Source organism: Carassius gibelio, chromosome B4 (genome assembly GCF_023724105.1).
Source record: "Carassius gibelio isolate Cgi1373 ecotype wild population from Czech Republic chromosome B4, carGib1.2-hapl.c, whole genome shotgun sequence".
NCBI classification, from domain to species: Eukaryota; Metazoa; Chordata; class Actinopteri; order Cypriniformes; family Cyprinidae; genus Carassius; species Carassius gibelio.
In genome coordinates, this window is record NC_068399.1 from 7825282 (window position 1) to 7849134 (window position 23853).

General features: G+C 36.1%; 4 protein-coding genes across 7 annotated transcripts in view; 2 read left to right on the plus strand and 2 right to left on the minus strand.

The window, feature by feature from the left end:
* LOC127955956 (zinc finger protein 501) overlaps positions 1-23853 on the plus strand; it is a 315828-nt gene that overhangs the window by 96773 nt on the left and 195202 nt on the right. The gene's annotated exons all lie outside the window — the stretch shown is intronic.
* LOC127956046 (zinc finger protein 93-like) overlaps positions 1-23853 on the plus strand; it is a 235215-nt gene that overhangs the window by 79084 nt on the left and 132278 nt on the right. The gene's annotated exons all lie outside the window — the stretch shown is intronic.
* Positions 1-23853, minus strand: part of LOC127955934 (zinc finger protein 658B-like) — a 97830-nt gene that overhangs the window by 56814 nt on the left and 17163 nt on the right. The window lies entirely within an intron of this gene.
* On the minus strand, positions 17875-23615 carry LOC127955974 (zinc finger protein OZF-like). Of its 3 annotated transcripts, none has more exons than XM_052553699.1 (3): positions 23458-23615; positions 22633-23043; positions 17875-19580 (listed from the first exon to the last, which is right to left on the minus strand). In XM_052553699.1, exons 2-3 carry the CDS (start codon positions 22976-22978, stop codon positions 18538-18540), a joined length of 1389 nt encoding a protein of 462 aa, XP_052409659.1. In that variant the 5' UTR covers positions 22979-23043; positions 23458-23615; the 3' UTR covers positions 17875-18537. The 3 variants fall into 3 exon arrangements, with proteins under 3 accessions (XP_052409659.1, XP_052409658.1, XP_052409657.1); XM_052553698.1 differs by having other exon boundaries at positions 22633-23046; XM_052553697.1 differs by having other exon boundaries at positions 22633-23096.

The following is a 23853-nucleotide window of genomic DNA, read 5'->3' on the forward strand; positions in this document are numbered from 1 at the left end:
TAACAAAAACAAGAAGACGAGAGGTATAAACTCCAAGTAGCTTTACTTGTAGAGATCCCCAAAACAAGGAACAAAGTAACAACAAAATACAGAAGCACAGCTTCCAAATGTCAAAAAAAGAGAAAAATAAAACAAGCACGATGGCTTAATAGACTCACAATATGCATTTGGATACACAGGTACAGTATTGTTCAAAATAATAGCAGTACAATGTGACTAACCAGAATAATCAAGGTTTTTCGTATATTTTTTTATTGCTACGTGGCAAACAAGTTACCAGTAGGTTCAGTAGATTCTCAGAAAACAAATGAGACCCAGCATTCATGATATGCACGCTCTTAAGGCTGTGCAATTGGGCAATTAGTTGAATTAGTTGAAAGGGATGTGTTCAAAAAAATAGCAGTGTGGCATTCAATCACTGAGGTCATCAATTTTGTGAAGAAACAGGTGTGAATCAGGTGGCCCCTATTTAAGGATGAAGCCAACACTTGTTGAACATGCATTTGAAAGCTGAGGAAAATGGGTCGTTCAAGACATTGTTCAGAAGAACAGCGTACTTTGATTAAAAAGTTGATTAGAGAGGGGAAAACCTATAAAGAGGTGCAAAAAATGATAGGCTGTTCAGCTAAAATGATCTCCAATGCCTTAAAATGGAGAGCAAAACCAGAGAGACGTGGAAGAAAACGGAAGACAACCATCAAAATGGATAGAAGAATAACCAGAATGGAAAAGGCTCAGCCAATGATCACCTCCAGGATGATCAAAGACAGTCTGGAGTTACCTGTAAGTACTGTGACAGTTAGAAGACGTCTGTGTGAAGCTAATCTATTTTCAAGGTTACAATTTGCCAAAGAACACATCAACTGGCCTAAAGAGAAATGGAGGAACATTTTGTGGACTGATGAGAGTAAAATTTTTCTTTTTGGGTCCAAGGGCCACAGGCAGTTTGTGAGACGACCCCCAAACTCTGAATTCAAGCCACAGTACACAGTGAAGACAGTGAAGCATGGAGGTGCAAGCATCATGATATGGGCATGTTTCTCCTACTATGGTGTTGGGTCTAATTATCGCATACCAGGGATCATGGATCAGTTTGCATATGTTAAAATACTTGAAGAGGTCATGTTGCCCTATGCTGAAGAGGACATGCCCTTGAAATGGTTGTTTCAACAAGACAATGACCCAAAACACACTAGTAAACGGGCAAAGTCTTGGTTCCAAACCAACAAAATTAATGTTATGGAGTGGCCAGCCCAATCTCCAGACCTTAATCCAATTGAGAACTTGTGGGGTGATATTAAAAATGCTGTTTCTGAAGCAAAACCAAGAAATGTGAATGAATTGTGGAATGTTGTTAAAGAATCATGGAGTGGAATAACAGCTGAGAGGTGCCACAAGTTGCTTGACTCCATGCCACACAGATGTCAAGCAGTTTTAAAAAACTGTGGTCATACAACTAAATATTAGTTTAGTGATTCACAGGATTGCTAAATCCCAGAAAAAAAAAATGTTTGTACAAAATAGTTTTGAGTTTGTACAGTCAAAGGTAGACACTGCTATTTTTTTGAACACACCCCTTTCAACTAATTGCCCAATTGCACAGCCTTAAGAGCGTGCATATCATGAATGCTGGGTCTTGTTTGTTTTCTGACAATCTACTGAACCTACTGGTAAATTGTTTGCCACGTAGCAATAAAAAATATACTAAAAACCTTGATTATTCTGGTTAGTCACATTGTACTGCTATTATTTTGAACAAAACTGTAGGTAGGCTCAAGACTGAACCAAAAGCATTGGCTAAAGCAACAAAATACAGAAGCACAGCTTCCAAATGTCAAAAAAAGAGAAAAATAAAACAAGCACGATGGCTTAATAGACTCACAATATGCATTTGGATACACAGGTACAGTATTGTTCAAAATAATAGCAGTACAATGTGACTAACCAGAATAATCAAGGTTTTTCGTATATTTTTTTATTGCTACGTGGCAAACAAGTTACCAGTAGGTTCAGTAGATTCTCAGAAAACAAATGAGACCCAGCATTCATGATATGCACGCTCTTAAGGCTGTGCAATTGGGCAATTAGTTGATTAGTTAAAGGCAAACTTATATAGGACCCTACACAGGTGAGTGTCATCAACAATGATTGCTAAGAACAGAGATCTTGCTCATGGTTGCCCCCTGGCAACTAGGCAGAAAATTGCAGTGAATTATGACTTAAAAATTTGAAATGATGACTAGTTAAATAGAAATTGACTTAAAAAAATACAATTATGAGATTAAAAAAGTTGAAATTATGAAAAAAAACCCTCAATTATGAGATTTTAAAAATCTAAATTATGACTTGCTGACCTACAGCCATATGATCTAACAAGATACAACACTGAGGGTCCGATGAATTGTGAACATATTAAGGAGTATTTTAAATGTGGTTTTACTAATGGCAAAATTCTTGATTTTATTGGTGGAATAGCATGGAATAGCTCTGAGCAAACGCACACACATTGTCTTAGAGTTTGTATTTGACTAACTGGGGCCCAGGTCAGGAAGCAGACAGACTGGCTAAACCGACCTCAAGTCACAATATTCAGTTAATTCTCAGCACATAGAGGCTCCTTCACCTAGATAACACACTATAGAGACTGTGTCTGTTCCCCAAACTAGAAAATACAAAAAAAGTCCAAAACAATTAAGAGTATCAATTTAATTGCTTGGCTTATTAAATATCAGGTCCCTAATCTAGATGTGCTCTGTTTGACAAAAACCTGGCTAAAACCTGATTTTAAACAAATCTACCCATGAGCCACGTGGTTCAATTAATAACAATGTTTTCAGGATTTCTCAGAGGACAGGCTTCAAGTATAGCTCATTTGAAGTAATGGTGCTTCATATAACATTATCCAGAGAAACAAATGTTAATGATAAATCCCATACAGTACTGGCTACTGTATACAGGCCACCAGGGCACCATACAGACTTTATTAAAGAGTTTGCAGATTTTACATCCGAGTTAGTTCTGGCTGCAGATAAAGTTTTAATTGTTGGTGATTTTAATATCCATGTTGATAATGAAAATGATGCATTTGGATCAGCATTTATAGACATTATGAATTCTATTGAGGTTGGACAACACTTCTCAGGACCTACTCATGGTCGAAATCATACTGTTTAATACTGTCACATGGAATCGATATTAATGGTGTTGAAATTATGCAGCCAAGTGATGATATCTTAGATTTTTTTTTGTTTTGTCACACTTCATATAGCTAATACTGTAAATTAAACCTGTAAATTCTACTTCTTGCTAGAACCATCACGTCTACCTCAAAAGATCGCTTTGTAAGTAATCTTCCTGATGTATCCGAATTCCTTAGCATATCCAAAACCTCAGAACAACTTGATGATGTAACAGAAACTATGGACTCTCTCTTTTCTAGCATTTTAAATACAGTTGCTCCTTTATGCTTAAGGAAGGTTAAAGAAAACAGTCTGACACCATGGTATAATGAGCATACTCGCACCATAAAGAGAGCAGCTTGCTTAGTTGGGGTCACTTCATTAACAGCGATATCGTTGACTTGAATGCAAATTATTGCACAGATACTATTATTTAAACTGAACTGAGATGACGACATCACCAAATTCAACGATGAACTGCTTTTTAACATTATTTTACATTGTTTTCCTTATTAATGTTGTTCAGTTGCTTTGACGCAATCTTTTTTGTTTAAAGCACTATATAAATAAAGGTGACTTGACTTGATGATTCAAGACTTATAGCTGGATACTTCATGGATTCAGTAATTAAAGCTGTGGGTGTCCAGCTAGAGTAAGGCTAGATTTAGGAACAGAAAATGTTCATTTGGCTGAGATGCAAAATTTTTGGCTTTCTGAGGTTCAACCAGAAATGGACCATGTAACTTTTGGTCAAAGCTCTGAAAACCAGCACATCAAAAGACAGTGGCTCACTCTGCGAAGTGAATGTGTCCAAGTTTGGATAGACCTCTTTGACAAACTGAGAGAGGATGGGCACTTCACAGCCAATTATTTGGGCAAATCCTTGATCCAGTTCTGTTTCCTTGGCAAAATCCAGGTGAGATCTCATTTATCGCAGCTGCCTTGATTGATTAATGTCTTTAAGAGGACTCTGTAGTTGCCAATTTTATGTGGAGTTAAGCAGGCTTAATAAATGTCTAAATTTATGTTGAGATACTGAATGAATGAATGCTTTATTTTGAACATAAGCATAAAACAAGTAACAAAAGAAAGTAAACTGAAAATAAAAAGACAAACAAACCAAACAATTAATGATAATAATATGAAACCAACATGTCTGAAAAGGAGTAGGATGAAGCATAAGCTTATTAAAACCTACCCCTTCTCCACTATTCATTAAACAATCAGTTTTCCCTAATGAACATATTTACATAATACCTATCTACAAAAAATAGAAAATAAAAAAATTAAGAAAACAAATACATAAATTATGTTTTACCGATTGCTAAATCCCTTCCTCCTCCCTATACCTTGTGAAAACAATATGTTTGTACTGCTTCTTAAACTGGGTCATACTTGGACATAGCTTAACCTCCACACCCAAACTGTTCCACAACCTCACTCCACAAACAGAAACACAAAAACCTTTTATTGTTGTACGTACCCGCTGATGTTTTAAATTAAGCTCCTCTCTCAGGTTATAACCCCCCTCTCTGTTAAAAAACAATTTTTGTATATTTCCAGGAAGTTTTTTGTGTATTGCTTTGTACATGATTTGTGCTGTTTGAAAATGAACCAGATCAATGAATTTTAATATTTTTGATTTTAAGAAAAGTACATTTGTGTGCTCTCTGTAACCAGTATTATGTATTATTCTTATGGCTCTTTTCTGCAATATGAATAGTGATTGTATTGAACATTTATAAGTATTGCCCCAAACCTCTGCACAGTAATGTAAATATGGTAAAATCAATGAACAATAGAGAATGTGGAGTGATTTATGGTCCAGAATTTGTCTTGCTTTACTTAGAACAGAAATACTCCTTGACAATTTGCTGTGAACATATTTTATATGTGACTTCCAGTTATTACCCCAAGAAACTTATTTTCATTTATTCTTTCAATGCCCACCCCATCTATTTGTATCTGTACCTGTGTATTCTTATTGCAATTACTGAATAATATGAATTTGGTTTTACTTAAGTTTAATGATAATTTGTTTCTATCAAACCACATTTTCATTTTGCACATTTCAGAAGTAATCCTCCCCAGTAGTTCATGCAAATCTCCCCCAGAACAGAAAATACTAGTGTCATCTGCAAATAATACTATTTTTAATGTTTTTGAAATGTTGCATATATCATTGATATAAAGTAAAAACAGTTTTGGACCTAATACTGACCCCTGGGGGACGCCACAAGCAATGTCCAAGCATGATGATGAATATTCACCCAATTTCACAAATTGTTTTCTGTTGCTTAAATAACTTCTCACCCAGTGCAATACTAATCCCATACCGTTCCAGTTTATTGATTAATATTTCATGATTGATTGTGTCAAACGCTTTTTTAAGATCTATGAATATTCCAACTGAATGCAGTCTTTGGTCTATTGCCTCTATGATCACCTGAATTGATTCAGTTAGTGCCAGTGATGTTGAACTGTTTGCTCTAAATCCATATTGACTGTCAGAAAGTAATTTGTATTTGTTTATGAAATTTTCTAATCGGTTATTGAATAGTTTTTCTAGTATTTTCGAAAATTGTGAAAGTAAAGAAACAGGCCTGTAATTTGTGAAGTGGTGTCTATGCCCAGTTTTATACAAAGGTACAACTTTTGCTATTTTCATTTTATTAGGAAATTTACCAGTTTGGAATGATAAATTACAGATTTACCAGTTCGGAATGATAAATTACAGATGTATGTAAGTGGTTTTGAAATCCCATCAATGACCTTTTTTACAACTTTCATATCAATTTCATTTAAATCAGTAGATGTTTTACCTTTAAAGTTATTTACAATATGTATTATTTCTTTTTCTTCAACTGCTGTAAGAAACATTGAGCACGGATTTCTCACTATGAGATTATCCTCCCAATCCACGGATAACAGTGAATCAGGAATTTTTTCTGCTAAGCTTGGTCCAACATTTACAATAAAATTATTAAAACTGTTTATCACATCATCCATATTATCTTTTTTCATATTGTTATCAATAAAATATTGAGGGTAGCTCTTTTGTTTCAAACCATTTTTAATAATGCTATTCAATATGTTCCATGTTCCTTTAATATTGTTTTTGTTATTATCTAATATTTTACTATAGTAATCTTTCCTACATGCCCTTATAATATTGGTTAACTTATTCTTATATTTTTTGTATTTATTTTCTGCCTCTTTAGTCCTTCGTTTTATGAATTCTCTATATAGTGTATTTTTCTTTTTACAGGAATTTTGTAATCCCTTTGTGAGCCATGGTTGATCTTTGTATTTTTGTTTTCTGTAGTACTGTCTTATTGGACAATTTTTATCATATAATGACGTGAATATACTTAAAAAAGTTTCATATGCACTATCAATATTACTTTCATTATATACCTTTTTCCAATTTAGTGCTAGTAGATTGTTCTTAAATGCAGTTATATTTTCCGCTGTCCTTACTCGTCTGTATTTTAGTTTTTCTTCTGGCTGTTTTCTCTGGCTATTGTTATTATAAACAGTAAAAACTGGTAGGTGGTCACTGATGTCGTTAATTAATAGTCCACTCACTGTATTATTGTCAATATCATTAGTGAATATGTTATCGATTAATGTAGCACAATGGGATGTTATTCTACTCAGTCTGGTAATTTTGGGGTATAAACTCATGCTGTACATTGTATTAGTAAATTCATCAATCATTTTGTGCTTATTTGGATTAAGCATGTCAATATTTAAATCACCACAGATAAATACAACTTTTGGATTAGTTTTTGAAAACATTTCCTCTATCCAGTTATTGAATGCTTCGATACTAGAGCCTGGTGCTCTGTATATACAGCTGATTATTACATTTTTTACTTTTTTCTTCATATATTTCAATTTTTATACATTCTAATAAGTTATCAATCACAGTTGTCATTTTTTCCACTACTTTATAATTTAACATTTTATCTACATACACAGCCACTCCTCCTCCACTCTTGTTCTTTCTATTTACACAGTTAAATTCATATCCATCCAGTTCAAAATCCATTCCTTTATCTTTATTGATCCATGTTTCTGATATAGCAATAATTTTAAATGGTTTTATAAACTGACTAAGATATTCCCTTATGTTATTGAAATTTGCATACATACTCCTGCTATTAAAATGGATCATTGATAATTTGCTATCCTTTTTATTGGTCAAATTGTACTGTTCATCTGTGTAGTAGCAACAGTTGTTGTTAATATTAAGAGAAAAAATTATTGTCCGTGTCTATGTCATGCTCCATGTCCAGTAAATTATGATCAGTGTATTGAAATGTTCTCAATTCAAGTTTTTCATGATCAGCAATCCTCTGTGTTTTATCTCCAATGCCTCCAGATGTAGATGAATAACTTCTGTCAGACCGAGTCATTATGGTGTGTTGTGTATGAGTCATCATACCTTACTGTCCGGATTGTAATGATCATTCGTATTTTTCCAGTTCCTCGATGTTCCTGATGACAAGGGCTTTGGCTTGTTCAGGTGTCCCATTAAGTTTGATAAATACTTTACAGTTTGATGTCCATGTATGTTGAATTTTTCCCAGTTTTTTCATAAGACATGCTTTTCTGGCGATATCAGTGTTTCATTTTGTCAGATGCTCATTAATGAATACGTTTGATCCTTTCAGTTTCCTTCCTTGTTTTAACAGAGCTGTTTTGTGTTTTCGGCTGATAAATCTCATAATGACAGCTCGTTTGTCGTTACCATCTCTCCGGGGCAGAGGGTGGCAAGCCTCTATGTTGTTGCAGTCCATTTCAATCCCTTTGGATTGTAGGAAGGCAGCCACCTGTTGCTCTATGGAATTTACTTCCTGTTCACCGGGCTCACCCCCGTTGTCATCGGTCACCGCCCGAGCGTATGACCAGGGTTTAATCCGGAGTCCGGTCACAATCACATCATTTATCTGGGTGTACTGCTCCAGCTCCGCCACTCGACTCTCCAGGTACACCAGACACCGGTCCTTCTCCGCGTTCTGGATCCTGAGTGCCTTTACCTCCTCCACCAGGTCCATGATGGCTTTTTGCTGCAGTTTCACAACAGAAATCTCCTCAGACAAGTCCAAAGATTTTTTAATGTCGTCACCCTCCTCGGCTGTCAATGCCTTCTTCGGACGCTTCGAGGTAGCGTCGTTACCCCAGCCGCTTGCTAGCTAGTCTGTCAACTAGCCGCTTTGCTCCGTTCTTTCAGTCCGTGTTTCAAAATCAGCATCGTTAAATCAGGCAGGATTGTGAATCTATATTGTGAATCTATTGTTGATATTCAGTATTTCACCCACTTGTGGACAGAGACATAATTTATAATGTCTGTATTCAAAGTTATTTGTCTAGGCATTAAAAGTTACAAAAGTTTTCTTAATATGTTTACTGAAAAAGGAATACTGTGTAGGTGGTTTAAACCAACAATAATTTACACATTTTGTTCCTTCGATTATGAGAACTGAAAATATATAGCTGATTAACACAAGAAAAAATAGCAAGTGTTTATCTGAAAACATTTTTTACTTTAATCTGAATGGAGCAAGGCTTTGAGATTTTGTCCACACAGGGCTTCAAAACACACACTCACACACAAACAAACAAAAACCTGATCATATTCAATACACTTTATTAGATTTAACTATAGCATAAACCTGGTGTTTAAGGGCAGAATTAACTATAGTTAGTTATTATAAACTGAAATAGGTCAGATCAAAAGTAAAATAACATTCGGTCCATCCATTCGATATGAGCAAATGTCACAAAATGTTGTCTGTCCACCAGATGTCACCTATATTCTAACATGGAATAGTAACTTGGTTCACCTCTTTTATTAATGCGCCTCCTCAGTGTATTTTTTATTTTATAATTTAATAACTTTTATTATGCATACCAAAAATGTCTAATTTATACAAATTCTATTCATTGCACATTTTCTGTGATTTGATTACCCTGGATCCATGATGCATGCTCTGTGCGATTTTCCTGCTAGACACAATACGTTTCCTTACAGGAAGAGCTTGATGAGATTTTCTTAGATTGGAACAATAACAGAATATGGCCTGTCCACAACTCACAGTCACCACATGGCCGACCATCCATCATGTAAGTGGTATCTCATCTATATGGAGCCACAGACCACATGCATCCAGTGCATCTAGAGAGGGTTCAAGTCTGTTTAGAAGTTTGTGTTTTAAAGGACATTCAATGCGATGAAGACATAATTAACACGTTCATCTTATGTCAGAGCATGATTTGAACCTTAAAATTGATGTGTTTGCTGCAGTGGACTTGTACATATAACACTTAGGGAGCTAATTAACAGTGAGTTAGAGCCACATAACTAAAAAAAATGTGTTTATTGAAGAGTTAACATTTGAGATTTGTATTCTACCAGTCAGTAGTGAAGATAGTTGTTTTAACAAGGGAATGGTTTAATTGTCCCACAACAACATGTTCCAAAATTGCAATGGGAAAGACATACAAAAAAGGAAAGCTTTGTATATAATGTGTACAAATATATTTTTTATCAACATACATGACTAATTGGGGTAGAATCCTTTTACTGGAATAACAAAGAGGGCCTTTCAAACTATGTGCCTCTTATTAACAGGAACATTGGAAATGTGAACATGTAAAACACATCTTGGGGAAAAAAATGACAAAAACTAAAAATAAAGTGTGCTTTTAGCCCAATTATGTTATTTAAACTTAACATCAGTTCCTACTTTGCCTTAGAGATAATATAAACAGGAACTTGGGAAATGTGAAAATGTAAAACACATCTTGAGAAAAAAATTTACAAAAATAAAGCTTGCTTAGACCTCAATTACGTTGTTTAAAGTTTATCTTCAGTTCCTTGTGGCCTTTATAAGATATAGAATTATAAAGAAATATGGATATGCAGCCTACAAGATTTACATTACTGTATTAACAGAATTGAATTTATTGTGATGAACAGTACTAGTAAATAAATAGAAGCAGAACTGCAGCAAACTATATTACACATGAGATAGTTTTTTGACAAAGTGGGACCAGAGGGGCTCCATACATTTGTGATATTTTCAGAAGAAATATGGTTCGCTGATTTAAGTTGTACATGTTTGCTTTCATCAACCAGCAAAACTATGGCATCCTTGTTATGATGTCCAGTTTATAAATATAAGATTAAGAAGAATATAATTTAGTTTATTAAATATATATAATTAAGTTTATTAAAAACACAAACTGTAAAAGTATATCCTTCATTAGGTATTAAAAAGTACAAATAGATTTTATTATATAAGTGAAGTTATAGTTTTGAGACAAAATACCTGCGATATCCAAATAACTCAAGATTGAGGATCAGGAGACGGAGTGAATCTTCATCAGGTTCTTGATTGAGATGGTTCTGTGTGGCGCTGCAGTCATCAAGACTGACTAAAGCACTACATCACTGTAGTTTTATACAGAGTTCAGGAGTCTGTCATTAGAAGATAGAGTATGCAAATGATGTAAGCCGGTAAAGGATTTAGCTCAGATTTTCAACAACTCTTATTCCATCACTCATTATCACAGAGATCAGGGAAGGTCACACCTACAGGCATCACTTTCACACTTAACCCAGATGCTGATTAGCAACAATGACCGAGAGTTGTACCGTGCCGCACTTCACTGGACAGAAGCAGCAAGAGGTCATTTGTGTCATGCTGTCTGGTCTCTGTTTCCCTGAGTCTCCACTAGTGGGCTCACTTCCCCATAGGCACCTCACTGCAGGCACTACAATTCCCACAAAGCCTAGTCCCTTCATCACAATAATTGCACTGTTAATTGGACTCAGGTGTCTGCTGTGGAAATGCTGCGCTATTCTGGCCTCGGTGCTACTGGCCCAAGGCTATTAGCCCCGTCCGGCCCGTTTTAAGCCCTGGCTCACACTGGCCCGACAGTGGAAATGCTGCTACTGTGGACCAGCAACTGTTTGGTTTTCCACGTTCCTCAAAATAGCATTTATTTTCAGAAGAAGAAAGAAACTTATTCAGGTTTAAAAGCACTTTTTAATGGGTAAATGGAGGTATAAAAACAAAACACTATGACAGAAATGACAGCTGACAGAAGTTTTATTTTTAGGAGAACTATTTGAAATTAATAAAACAACAAAAAGAGAAACATCATTCACTGCTCTTGACTGAAGAAATTTAATACAGTTGCTTTAGGAATCAGTTTATATGGTGTTTTATTTTAATATTTATTAATTCAATTTGAATGCTCCTGTTAAATACACTTACTGTACCGGAAAATAAAGCACTGTTTGTATTATGTGTTGTTGTAATGTGTATATTTGTCATTCTTTAATCTTTGTTATTAAAAAATAAGTACAAAGATATTTGTCTTCACCCTCTGTGTCCTAAATATGTGCCATTCTTTTTTCTTTTCTTTTTTTTACCTTGAAAGACTTTGTCTTTATAATAGGGAAATTAGTTTGGCTGTCATGCTCAGACAACTTGTAAAATAGTAAAACCAAAATAACAAATAATCATGATAAAAATCGATAAAAATGCAGAGTGGACTGCAGCTGTAGTCAGTGCTTCAAGAATCACTATGCACAGATGTATGAAAGACATGGGTTTCAGCTTCGCATTCCTTGTGTAAAGGCACTCTTGAACAACAGACAGCGTCAAAAGCATCTAACTTCAAAAAGGACTGGACTGCTGCTGAGTGGTCCAGAGTTATGTTCTCTGATGAAGAGAAGGAAGAGAGGAGAGGCACAGGATGGTTTGGGGTGCCATGTCATCTGCTAGTGTTGGTCCACTGTGTTTTCTGAGGTCCAAGGTCAACACAGACATATACCAGGAAGTTTAAGAGCACTACATGCTTCCTGTTGCTGACCAACTTTATGGAGATGCAGATTTCATTTTCCAACAGGACTTGGCACCTGCAGACAGTGCCAAAGCTACCAGTACCTGGTTTAAGGACCATGGTATCCCTGTGTTTAATCGGCCAGCAAACTCACCTGACCTTAACCCCATAGAAAATCTATGGGATATTGTGAAGAGGAAGATGCAATATACCAGACCCAAGAATGCAGAAGAGCTGAAGGCCACTATCAGAGCAACCTGGGCTCTCATAACACCTGAGCAGTGGCACAGACTGATCGACTCCATGCCACGCCGCATTGCTGCAGTAATTCAGGCAAAAGGAGCCCCAACTAAGTATTGAGTGCTGTACATGCTCATACTTTTCATGTTCATACTTTTCAGTTGGCCAAGATTTCTAAAAACCCTAAGTAATATCCTTAATTTTCTGAGATACTGAATTTGGGATTTTCCTTAGTTGTCAATTATAATCATCAAAATTAAAAGAAATAAACATTTGAAATATATCAGTCTGTTTATAATGAATGAATATAATATACAAGTTTCACTTTTTGAATGGAATTAGTGAAATAAGTCAACTTTTTGATGATATTATAATCATATGACCACCACCTGTACAGGAAAAATGATTATATCCAGTGGCTTTTTCCAATTTTCTTAGTGCTTATTGTGCCAGTTTATCAGTAAGTGACGATTTTATTCTCTTTGACTCATTGGATGGAAACAGTGCTTGTTCGCAAATGTTTTGTGCAATATTTAAATTTTGCACATAGGTTCAATTCCCAACTCTGGGTGGAAACTGCTACTGACAGAGTGCTGACAGAGAGGAAAGAGCAGGTTACTTCTTGTATGAAACAAAGTCTCAGCCTTCACATTTTGTTATTTTTTAAAGAAATTCAAACAACAAATACCCCTTTGTGGCTCTTTAACACTAGAACTACCAAGTCAGTCATTTTGACTGTTTTAAAGATTTGCAATGTAATAACTTTGTTGAAATAAAACCCATATAACTACAGTTACATGACTTTTCTTAATTTAATGTAAATTTTATTTTAACATTGTTATTTTATTAAAATTACAAAACACAAAAGAGTTCTGAGTATTTCTACCTTAAATGGCCATAGCGGTCAAGTTTGTGGTCCAAACATTTCCGATAATGCTAAAGCATTGTAAACTCCAAAAGCCAAATGTATTGAATAAAGACAGAAGTAATCATTTCCAAAATTCACAATATGTTTTTATCTAACGAAATATTCTGCTTCATTTTATATTTGTTGAAATTTTGACTTTCAAAAACAACATTTTAACTGCGGTGAAAAACTTAGATCTCCAGCTTGCCGGATGCAAATTGCGGAAAGCAAATTGCGGCATGCACTTTTGTGGGAGGTCTAGTAGCTCTTACACAATAATATCACAAACATATTATATTATGTATGCTTAAATTACCCCACATTTTTCATAAAACATGACCATAGAAGCTTTGAAGTAAATATAACATGACAAAAATGACATTCACTGCTGTCTGGTATGAACAGTCAAAATGTAGAGTTCTAGTAGTTATAGAATTCCGGTAGTGCTAGTGTTAATGTGTGGTGACAGGTCACTAGTGCCTCAGTTTAACTGGTACATGAACCAAACATGTTTTCATATAAAGCATGAAATAAACACAAAAAAAACATCATAAGGCATTTTATTTCAACAACAAAAAGACATAAATACACACCATTTGTCAAGTTTAAGCCACCCATGTTAATCTACTCTCTTGTCTGGATTCAATGTTATGACTGACCAACTGTCAGCTCAGAATCAGAATCTGAATGAGCTTTATTGCCAGGTATGTTCACACATACGAGGAATTTGTTTTCGTGACAGAAGCTCCACACTGCAACAAAGTGACAGAACAAAAAACACAAAATGGAATAAAAAAAATAAAAAAATACAAATAGGTAGATAAGGAACGAAAATATACAAATTGATAATGTATGGCAGGTATATTACAAAGAGCATTATTTATGTACAGGTATATTATGTGCAAAAAATTTAAGTGTACATTAAGTATGTGTGTTAGATAAATAAGTGTATGTATTTATAAATATAAATAGTGTAGTGTATTCCACAGTTTTTATCAATTGTTCATTAGATGGATTGCCTGAGGGAAGAAACTGTTCCTCAGTCTGGTCGTTCTAGTGCTCAGTGCTCTGTAGCATCGACCAAATGGCAAAAGTTCAAAGAGGGAGTGTGCTGGATGTGAGAGGTCCAGAGTGATTTTGCCAGCCCTTTTGCTCACTTTGGATAAATACGGTTCTTGAATAGGAGGGTTGAACCGATGATTCTCTCAGCAGTCCGGACTACCCTCTGTAGTCTTCTGAGGTTTGAAGCTGAGCTGAACCAGACAGTTACTGAAGTGCAGAGGATGGATTCAATGATGGTGGAGTAGAACTGTTTCAGCAGCTCCTGTGGCAGGTTAAACTTCCTCAGCTGGCGAAGGAAGTACAACCTTTGTTGGGCCTTTTTCACAATGGAGTCAATGTGAATGTCCCACTTCAGGTCCTGAGAGATAGTGGTGCCCAGGAACCTGAATGACTCCACTGCAGTCACAGTGCTGTTCATGATGGTGAGTGGGGGGAGTGCAGGGGGGTTTCTCCTGAAGTCCACAATCATCTCCACTGTTTTGAGGGTGTTAAGCTCCAGGTTGTTGAGAGTGCACCAGACAGCCAGCTCTTTTACCTCCTGTCTGTAAGCAGACTCGTCACCGTCCTGAATGAGTGTGGTGTCGTCTGCAAACTCCAGGAGCTTCACAGAGGGGTCCTTAGATGTGCAATCGTTGGTGTAGAGGGAGAAGAGCAGTGGGGAGAGAACGCAGCCCTGGGGAGCTCCGGTGCTGATTGTACGGGTGCTGGATGTGTATTTTCCCAACCTCACTAGCTGCTGCCTGTCTGTCAGGAAGCTGTTGATCCACTGACAGATGGAGGTGGGCATGGAGAGCTGAGTTAGTTTGGGCAGGAGGAGGTTTGGGATGATCGTGTTAAAGGCCGAGCTGAAGTCCATAAACAGGATCCTCACATAAGTCCCTGGTCTGTCTAGGTGTTGCAGAACATAATGCAGTCCGATGTTTACTGCATTGTCCACAGACCTGTTTGCTCTGTAGGCAAACTGAAGAGGATCCAGCAAGGGTCCAGTGATGTCCTTCAGGTGGGCCAGCACCAGTTTTTCAAATGACTCCATGACTACAGAAGTTAGAGCCACAGGCCTGTAGTCATTCAGTCCTGTAATTTTGGATTTCTTTGGGATGGGGATGATGGTGGAGCATTTGAAGCATGAAGGGACTTCGCACAGCTCCAGCGATCTGTTGAAGATCTGTGTGAAGATGGGGGCCAGCTGGTCAGCACAGGATTTCAGACAGGCTGGTGTAACACAATCTGGGCCTGGTGCTTTTTTCCTTTCCTGCTTCCGGAAGACCTGGCGCACCGAATCCTCACTGATCTGAATTGCAGGTGTGGGGGAGAGGGGGGATGCAGGAGGTGTGAATGGTGAGAGCGCTTGATTGGAGATGTGTTCAGGGCAGGTTGCAGGAGTTGTTATAGGTGTGAACGGTTGTTTGGAGAGGTGTACAGGATGGGTTGCAGGAGCTGTTAATGGTGTGAACGTTTGTTTGGAGAGGCATTCAGGGCTGTTTGCAGGAGTTGTGAGTGGTGTGTACAGTTGTTTGGAGAGGTGTACAGGATGGGTTGCAGGAGTTGTGAATGGTGTGAATGGTTGTGTGGGGAGGCGTTCAGGGCAGGTGATGGGTGTTCTTTCAAACCTGCAGTAAAACTCGTTCAGATCGTCTGCCAGTCGTTGATTCTCTACAGTGCTGGGGGGTGGTGTCTTGTAATTGGTGATCTTCTTTAGACTTTTCAACACTGATGCGGAGTCGTTCGAAGTAAACTGAGTCCTTTTTTTTCCAGAATAATTCCTCTTTGCCATTTTGATCTCCTTTTCCAATGTGTATTTAGCCTGTTTATACAAGACATTGTCCCCCTTCATGTAAGCATCTCCATAAGAGTTCATCCAGATCGGTGGCAGCAGCTTCAAAAATACTCCAGTCAGTGAGGTCAAGTGAGCAGTGTAGCAGATCTATTCCAAACACGTTAACCTGGTGAAACTGATTGCAGGAATATAACTAAAGACAGGACAAACTAACAAAAACACAAAAACAACTGCATAGCACATCACAGAGGCAGCCATCCTGTATCGGCATCAACGAAATGTCTCCCTGCGAAGGGTCAATTGTACTTGTAGGGGGCAGTTGAGACCTGAGTCTGTGTGTGTGTATGTGTGCGTCTACGACCTTGGATGGGTTAAATGCAGAGCTCAAATTCCGATTATGGGTCACCATACTAGGCCACAAGTCACCCCTTTTTATCAATCCAATTGCATATGCAAAATAACATTCTTGAAGACAAAGAGTCATAAAAGTTCCCTCCAAAGATAACCTTCCTCATTGGCTCACTCAAATCCTTATTTTTACATGCTTTAATGCAGTAGTCCTGTAAAAAATGTATTTGCTGTGGCCATGAAAATTTAATTAATAGGGTTTATATGAAATTACACTCAATGTTTGCTGGACGAATGGATTAGTTGTTGGTTATATTAATTATGCTAGTGTTACTACTGGCAGCTGAGATAAATTATTTCTAATAAATTGGATTAATTGTAATTACGTCATGATAACTTTTAGAGTGATTGGCATGGTAATGTACATGACAATGTTAACGTGTTTGGAATAGATCTGCTACACTGCTGCAGCAGACTTGCTATTGCCAATACATCCTAAGTGTGCTATTTGATAGCAATCTTTCCTCAGAAAGTCATGTTTCTAGCATTTGTAAAACTGCATTTTTCCATCTCAAAATATATCTAAATTAAGACTATTCTCTCAATGTCCAATGCAGAAATGTTAATCCATGCATTTATGACCTCAAGGTTAGATTATTGTAATGCTTTATTGGGTGGTTGTTCTGCACACTTAGTAAACAAACTACAGCTAGTCCAAAATGCAGCAGCAAGAGTTCTTACTAGAACCAGGAAGTATGACCATATTAGCCCGGTCCTGTCAACACTGCACTGGCTCCCTATCAAACATCGTATAGATTTTAAAATATTGCTTATTACTTATAAAGCCCTAAATGGGTTAGCACTTCAGTATTTGAATTAGTTCCTATTACATCCTATTTGGCGCCTAAACTCGGGAATAACCTACCTAACATTGTTCGGGAGGCAGACACATTCTTGCAGTTTACATCTAGATTAAAGACTCATCACATTAACCTGGCTTAAAAATAACACACTAATACACTTCTAACATCCAAATCTGTTAAAGGATTTTTAGGCTGAATTAACCTGTTAACCAGACCACCCATTATGGGACTCACAATTGAAAGTGCCCTACCTAATTTAAAATTGGAACAGTTCCTTATGTTTGTTACACAAATAATTTTGGTGTCTTTCGAAAGAAGACCCTTTGGACTTTACTTTTTAATATTTTCCTCAAAAATATGAAAAGTTATAGACACTGAAGTGCATTGAAATTTTTTTATTTGATATAAAAATATCATGAAATCAGTCCTGGAACAATCTAGAAAAGTAATGGTGTGAAAGTCACGTCTCACGAGTTTCCATTTCAAATCCGAAGAAGATACCATGAAAAATTAAATTCCTGCAACCTATTTTTTTTAGACTTGTTAGCTCCCCTACTTCCCCATATATTAAAAATATTTAACAACTGTATTGAAGACTTCTACAAACTATTTTAGTCATTAAACATACCAATGGCGTTCACATTGGTAGTTGTGATTACACAGTAATAGCGAGCTGATTTGCACTCAAACAGATAGTAATCATGCAGATACAGCCACATTCAACATAAAACACACTCACACATATATGAAAAATGTTGAAATGTAAAAAAAAAAAAAAAAAAAAAAAAAGAAAGAAATAAAAAGCAGATCGAAGAGTTCCACCTCAATCAGCTGTGTCTGGAGAGGGCGCCAGAATTCAAATAAACAATCTTATGCCTATCTTTCCCTTTTTTTTTTTGTGGATCATCTCAATCTGGTCGTGACACTGTACGCTACAAAACCATAAGCTGTTTTTTTACTATCAATACGCAGTTTTCTGAATGTGAGCTATTCCATAACGCACACAAACAATTCTGTCCCTGAACAAAGGAATTATGATCCATTTTACAACGTTATTGCTTTCTTGGACTGAACATGCTCAATGAGATATATCGTTCGGTAGACCCTTACTTTCCTCACTAAACCGGGATTTACAGCAGTGGATTTGTTTATGGCTCGGTGGTCTCATGTCTTATGAATTCAGTGATGAACTGCCTTTAACTGTCATTTTGCATTTTTGTAACCCTGATTAACAGTCATCATTGTCATCAAAAAAAAAAAGGATTTCACAGGCAAGGATATTGCTACCAGTAAGAGCAATCACACTGGTGCTACTTCACATCCGAAACTCTGATCACATGTAAACTGCTTCTCTCCAGTGTGAACCTTCATGTGTTTTCTAAAGTTTCCTCTTTGAGTGAATCTCTTTCCACACTGGCAAGTGAAAGGTTTCTCTCCAGTATGGATTCTCATGTGGTCTGTAAGGTTTCCTTTTCGAGCGAATCTCTTTCCACATTGTTGGCAGATAAAAGGTTTCTCTCCAGTATGAATTATCATGTGGTGTTTATGGTTTGATTTTCTAATGAAGCTCTTTCCACACTGTTTGCAGGTGTAAGGTTTCTCCCCAGTGTGAATTCTAATGTGCCTCTGAAGGGTTCCACTTTTACTGAAACTTTTTCCACACTGCTGGCAGGTGTAAGGTTTCTCTCCAGTATGGATTCTCATGTGGTCTCTAAGGTTTCCTTTTTGAGCAAATCTCCTTCCACATTGTTGGCAGGTAAAAGGCTTCTCTCCAGTATGAATTCTTATGTGGCCATCAAGTTGTTGTTTATGTGTAAAACTTTTTCCACACTGCTGGCAGGTGTAAGGCTTCTCTCCACTGTGAACTCTGATGTGGTTTTTAAGATTATATTTTCGAACAAAGCTCTTTCCACATTGTTGGCAGGTGAAAGGCTTCTCTCCAGTGTGAATTTTCATGTGAAGATTAAGGTTCCCTATTTCAGTAAATCTTTTTCCACATTGTTGGCAGACAAAAGGTTTCTCTTCAGTGTGACCTCTCACATGATTTTTAAAGTTTGCTCTTCGAATGAAACTCTTTCTACACAGTTTGTTGGTGTAAGGCATTTCTCCAGTGTGAACTCTCATGTGGACTTCAAAATTTCCCTTTTTGTTGAAACTTTTCCCACACTGTTGGCATGGGAAGTAACTTCTGTTTGCCGTCTTTTGAGCTTTTTTTCGTGAATTCTTTTCAGTATGTGAGCAGCTAAATGATTTTTCTCCAGTCATTGAACCATATTTCTCATGGTGAACATTATCTTCCTTTTTACTGAATTCTTGACTCTTCTCTTTCAGTGTCATCAGGTCTATTGCAAAAAGTACAAATCCAAAATTAACAAAATTTTTAATGGCACAAAGAACAAACACCAAAACCAACAACATGTATATCTTATACACTATTAAAGGAGGTATTAAATGTAATCTCAAAAAACTCCCATATATTCAAATTGATGATGAAAAAAAAAACTCTCTATTAAAATTGATGATGAAAAAAAGAGCAATGTGTATTGTATAATTATAGCTTCACGTGTTTCAATGGTCATTTTTGAGGTTATGGATGTGATCCATGGGGTGTACAATTAGGAGGTGATGCTAGGGTCATGTCCCTACCAATATCCAGTAATTACCAAACTGTCCCTTTGGAAACTATAAATTTTGGTCAAACAATTAAATATATGTATATGTTTTTGTAATTTTGGATTAATCTGAAATGTTTCATACTATTGAAGTTACCCACAAATTTTAAGTAAATACGCTAGAAAACCGCACACTTTTAAGAACATACATTTAATACATGGACAGAGTAAAAACGTAAGGCAGTCGCTCACCAGACGAAAAGCACCACATTTACAACAACTCTATTGCCTATTGCATTTAGTTCAAAATGGCAGTCAAACATTAAAAAAGAAAAGTTCCCTTTAGGAATTGAATTAAGTTGTAATGATGAGTTTGAAATACTGTGTTTGACAAAACAGCAAACAGAAAAAGAAAGTGTGATCTATGGAAAAGGCTGTGCTAAAAAATCAAATGTGATTTTTATGCGCATCTTGTCAGTAAAGGCACTCCTGTGATTAGTAGTAAATCTCCAGCATGTGCATCAGATCAGGGTTCCAGGTTTTCAAAACAAAACCTGCCCAATTGCTTCTCAAAACTAGCCCAATCACGTTTTGAAGGGGTTGCCCGATAAAAATTACGTTCCAGGGGATTACATACATGGTGTTTGGCTGGGTTGACTTGGTAAAATTAGCATTTTAAGGGCTAAATATCACGTTATTGGGGTCACTTCAACCCGCGGACATGAAAAACATCTGCAACATTTACAACAGAGAGCCATAGTTCACTGGAAAGCTACACAAAATCGGCAATTCATTGCCTATTTTGAAAGCAATTTAGCCCCTAAAATGCAAATTTTACCAAGTGAACCCCACCAAAATATGTGTATTTTAACCCTCTGAATGCAAATTTTAATCGGGGAATGCCCTTGAAATGCTATTGGGCTAGTTTGTTCAGGTTTTGTTGTGAATACCTAGCAACCCTGATCTGAACAGATGTCCCGGAGACATAAGTGCTATAAATCACTGGAGTGCCTTTTACTGACGCGATGTGCATGAAAATCAAATTAGTTTTTTGTTTTTTTACACAGCCCTATCTATGGATATTATTAGCTCTCTATATTAGTGATAATTTCATTAAGGAAATCTATGTCAAAAATGTTCATCAATGTTTTTTTCCCCTGACGAAAGCGAGAAGATGAAGAGACGATAATAAGGTCATTAAACGATAACTGAGATTAAATTAACATGCAATATCATTGACGAAAAAAGATTAGATTAAATGTAGCTAAAATAACAAAAACTTTATTAAAACCTTTTTATTATTGTTGAAAAAGGTGGAACCAAAACATTTCATAGTGCTGCACAAGACTATTATGTGAGCATTCATATATTTGCGGTTGCCAGATATCAATCATTGTCATCATCATTTTAACCATTTTACAGTAAGACGAAATATATATATAAAGCATTTGACAGGACTAAGACTAAATTAAAAATAGCTGACAAAATTAACACTATATTAATCATACGACAGAAAGACGAATGCTGTGCTGAAAGATACACCTACACACAATCTTCCAACCTAGGATGAAGTCATTATGTACAGTAACAATAATCTGGGACAGTTATAACGTGATTGGATCACAGCAGACTTTAACTAAATGTTGGTAAACTGAATGTACAAATGTACAAACTGAAATATCAAATGAATAACAACTGAAAAAAAGAGCATGCGGTTTATCTGTCAATCAGGTGCACATTAAAGTTTCTTTATACAACAACAGTAGAATTTATTTTAGAATCATCCTGGGTCCAATTTACTTAATATTAAAATAAAGTTGTATGTGATGATTAAGACACCCAGCACTCTGATGCTGCTGTAATATTGGCTCAGAAAATCACAATTTTTGTAATTGTCTGCAAAACATAGTCTACAAGCATAAAAAAACTCTGTTTAGGAATTAAGAAATTATGAATATGTTGGTTACCTAAAGCTATAAAGAAAGTGTTTAGATGGCATGAAACTGTGGCCCTACCATTTTTACCATTATAAAGTTTATATGTATAAATCATTTGACATGACTAAGACTAATTTAGAAATAGCTGACAAAATTAACACTATATAAATCATACGACGGAAAGACAATTTGCTGTGCTGAAAGATACACCTACACACAATCTTCCAACCTATGATGAAGTCATTATGTACAGTAACAACAATTTGGAACAGTTATAATGTGAGTGGATCACAGCAGACTTTAAATGTTGGTAAACTGAATGTACAAAGTTAGCTGAAATATCAAATAAAAAACATATGAAAAAAGAGCATGCGGTTTATCTGTCAATCAGGTGCACATTAACGTTTCTTTATACAACAACAGCAGAATTTATTTTAGAATCATCCTGGGTCCAATTTACTTAACATTAAAATGATATAAATTTTGGCTCAGAAAATCACAATTGTTTAATTATCTGTAACACATTCCCTACAAGCATAAAAAACTCTGTTTAGGAATTAAGAAATTACGAATATGTTGGTTACCTAAAGCTATAAATAAAGTGTTTAGATGGCATGAAACTGTGGCCCCACCTGGGGTTGCCCTGTTCTTTTGTGCACAGTAATGTCCAAGGCAAACCTTGATGTGATCTCAACATATCTGTCCAGATCAGTGGACCCACTTCATATAAATTAAAACATTTTTAATTTCAAACTTATATGATATTCTTCAAAAATATTATAGTCTGTAGAGTTATGCATTTTAATAAAGATCAGTTGAGTTAACCTTTGAGAATGAAAACCAACCTGTTCGTGTCTCAGTATCTTCATGTTTGACTCTAAATGTTTCTTCAATCTTTATGTCTTTACTCTCCTCTTTAATAAACTCCATCTTTGTTTGTTCCTCAGTATCTTCATGTTTGACTCTGAATGTTTCTTCAATCTTTATGTCTTTTCTCTCCTCTTTAATAAACTCCATCTTTGTTTGTTCCTCAGTATCTTCATGTTTGACTCTGAATGTTTCTTCAGTCTTTATGTCTTTTCTCTCCTCTTTGATAAACTCCATCTTTGTTTTTTCCTCAGTATTTTCATGTTTGACTCTGAATGTTTCTTCAATCTTTATGTTTTTACTCTCCTCTTTAATAAACTTCATCTTGGTTTGTTCTTCAGTATCTTCACATTTGACCAAGAATGCTTCAATCTTTGTGTCTTTACTTTCTTCTTTAAAAAAACAGCATCTTTAAAAAAAGTGTCACGTGGATCTGTGATTCCTAAATGAATCAGATTCCTAAAGTTAGCAATAACACAGATCTACTATCTTACATAAGCAAATGTTAAGTGCTATCAATTCACTATTAATTCCGGAACATTTGTGGTATTTAGTTAAGAAATGCGTATCTTTATATGAGCTTTTTTTCATAAGCAAGAAACATGGTTCACTGATTGAAGCTGTACATGTTCAGTTTGATCAACCAGCAAAAATATGACAGCATACTCAGGTGTTACATCTATCATTGTTAGAAGTGAACAATATCCAGTTTCTAAATAAGACGCATTAAGCAGACTTAAAGAGACTTTTAAAGTGTAGAAGTAGATCCTTCACATGGTATAATAAAGTAAACAAATATTTACCTTTAATATCCAAATACGCCTGTAGTAAACTCAAGATTGAGGATCAGGAGACGGAGTGAATCTTCATCAGGTTCTTGATTGAGATGGTTCTGTGTGACGCTGCAGTCATCAAGACTGACTGAAGCACTACATCACTGTAGTTTTATACAGATTTCAGGAGGCTGTCATTAGAAGATAGAGTATGCAGATTTAGTTCACCAACTGTAATCCAATCAGCATAACTATAACACTCATTATCACAGAGATCAGGGAAGGTCACACCTACAGGCATCACTTTCACACTTAACCCAGATGCTGATTAGCATGAACAATGACCATCAGTTAAAGGTGCTGTATGTAGTGGTGTATAAAGTACCTGAAAGTCATACTCAAGTAAAAGTACAAATATCTTACCAG

Coding starts and splice junctions, on each gene's coding strand:
- LOC127955974 (XM_052553699.1), bottom strand. CDS start 22,978: ATGAAGTTTATTAAAGAGGAGAGTAAAAACATAAAGATTGAAGAAACA. Junction 19,581..22,632: donor AGATACTGAGACACGAACAG/GTTGGTTTTCAT, acceptor TTTTTGCAATAG/ACCTGATGACACTGAAAGAG.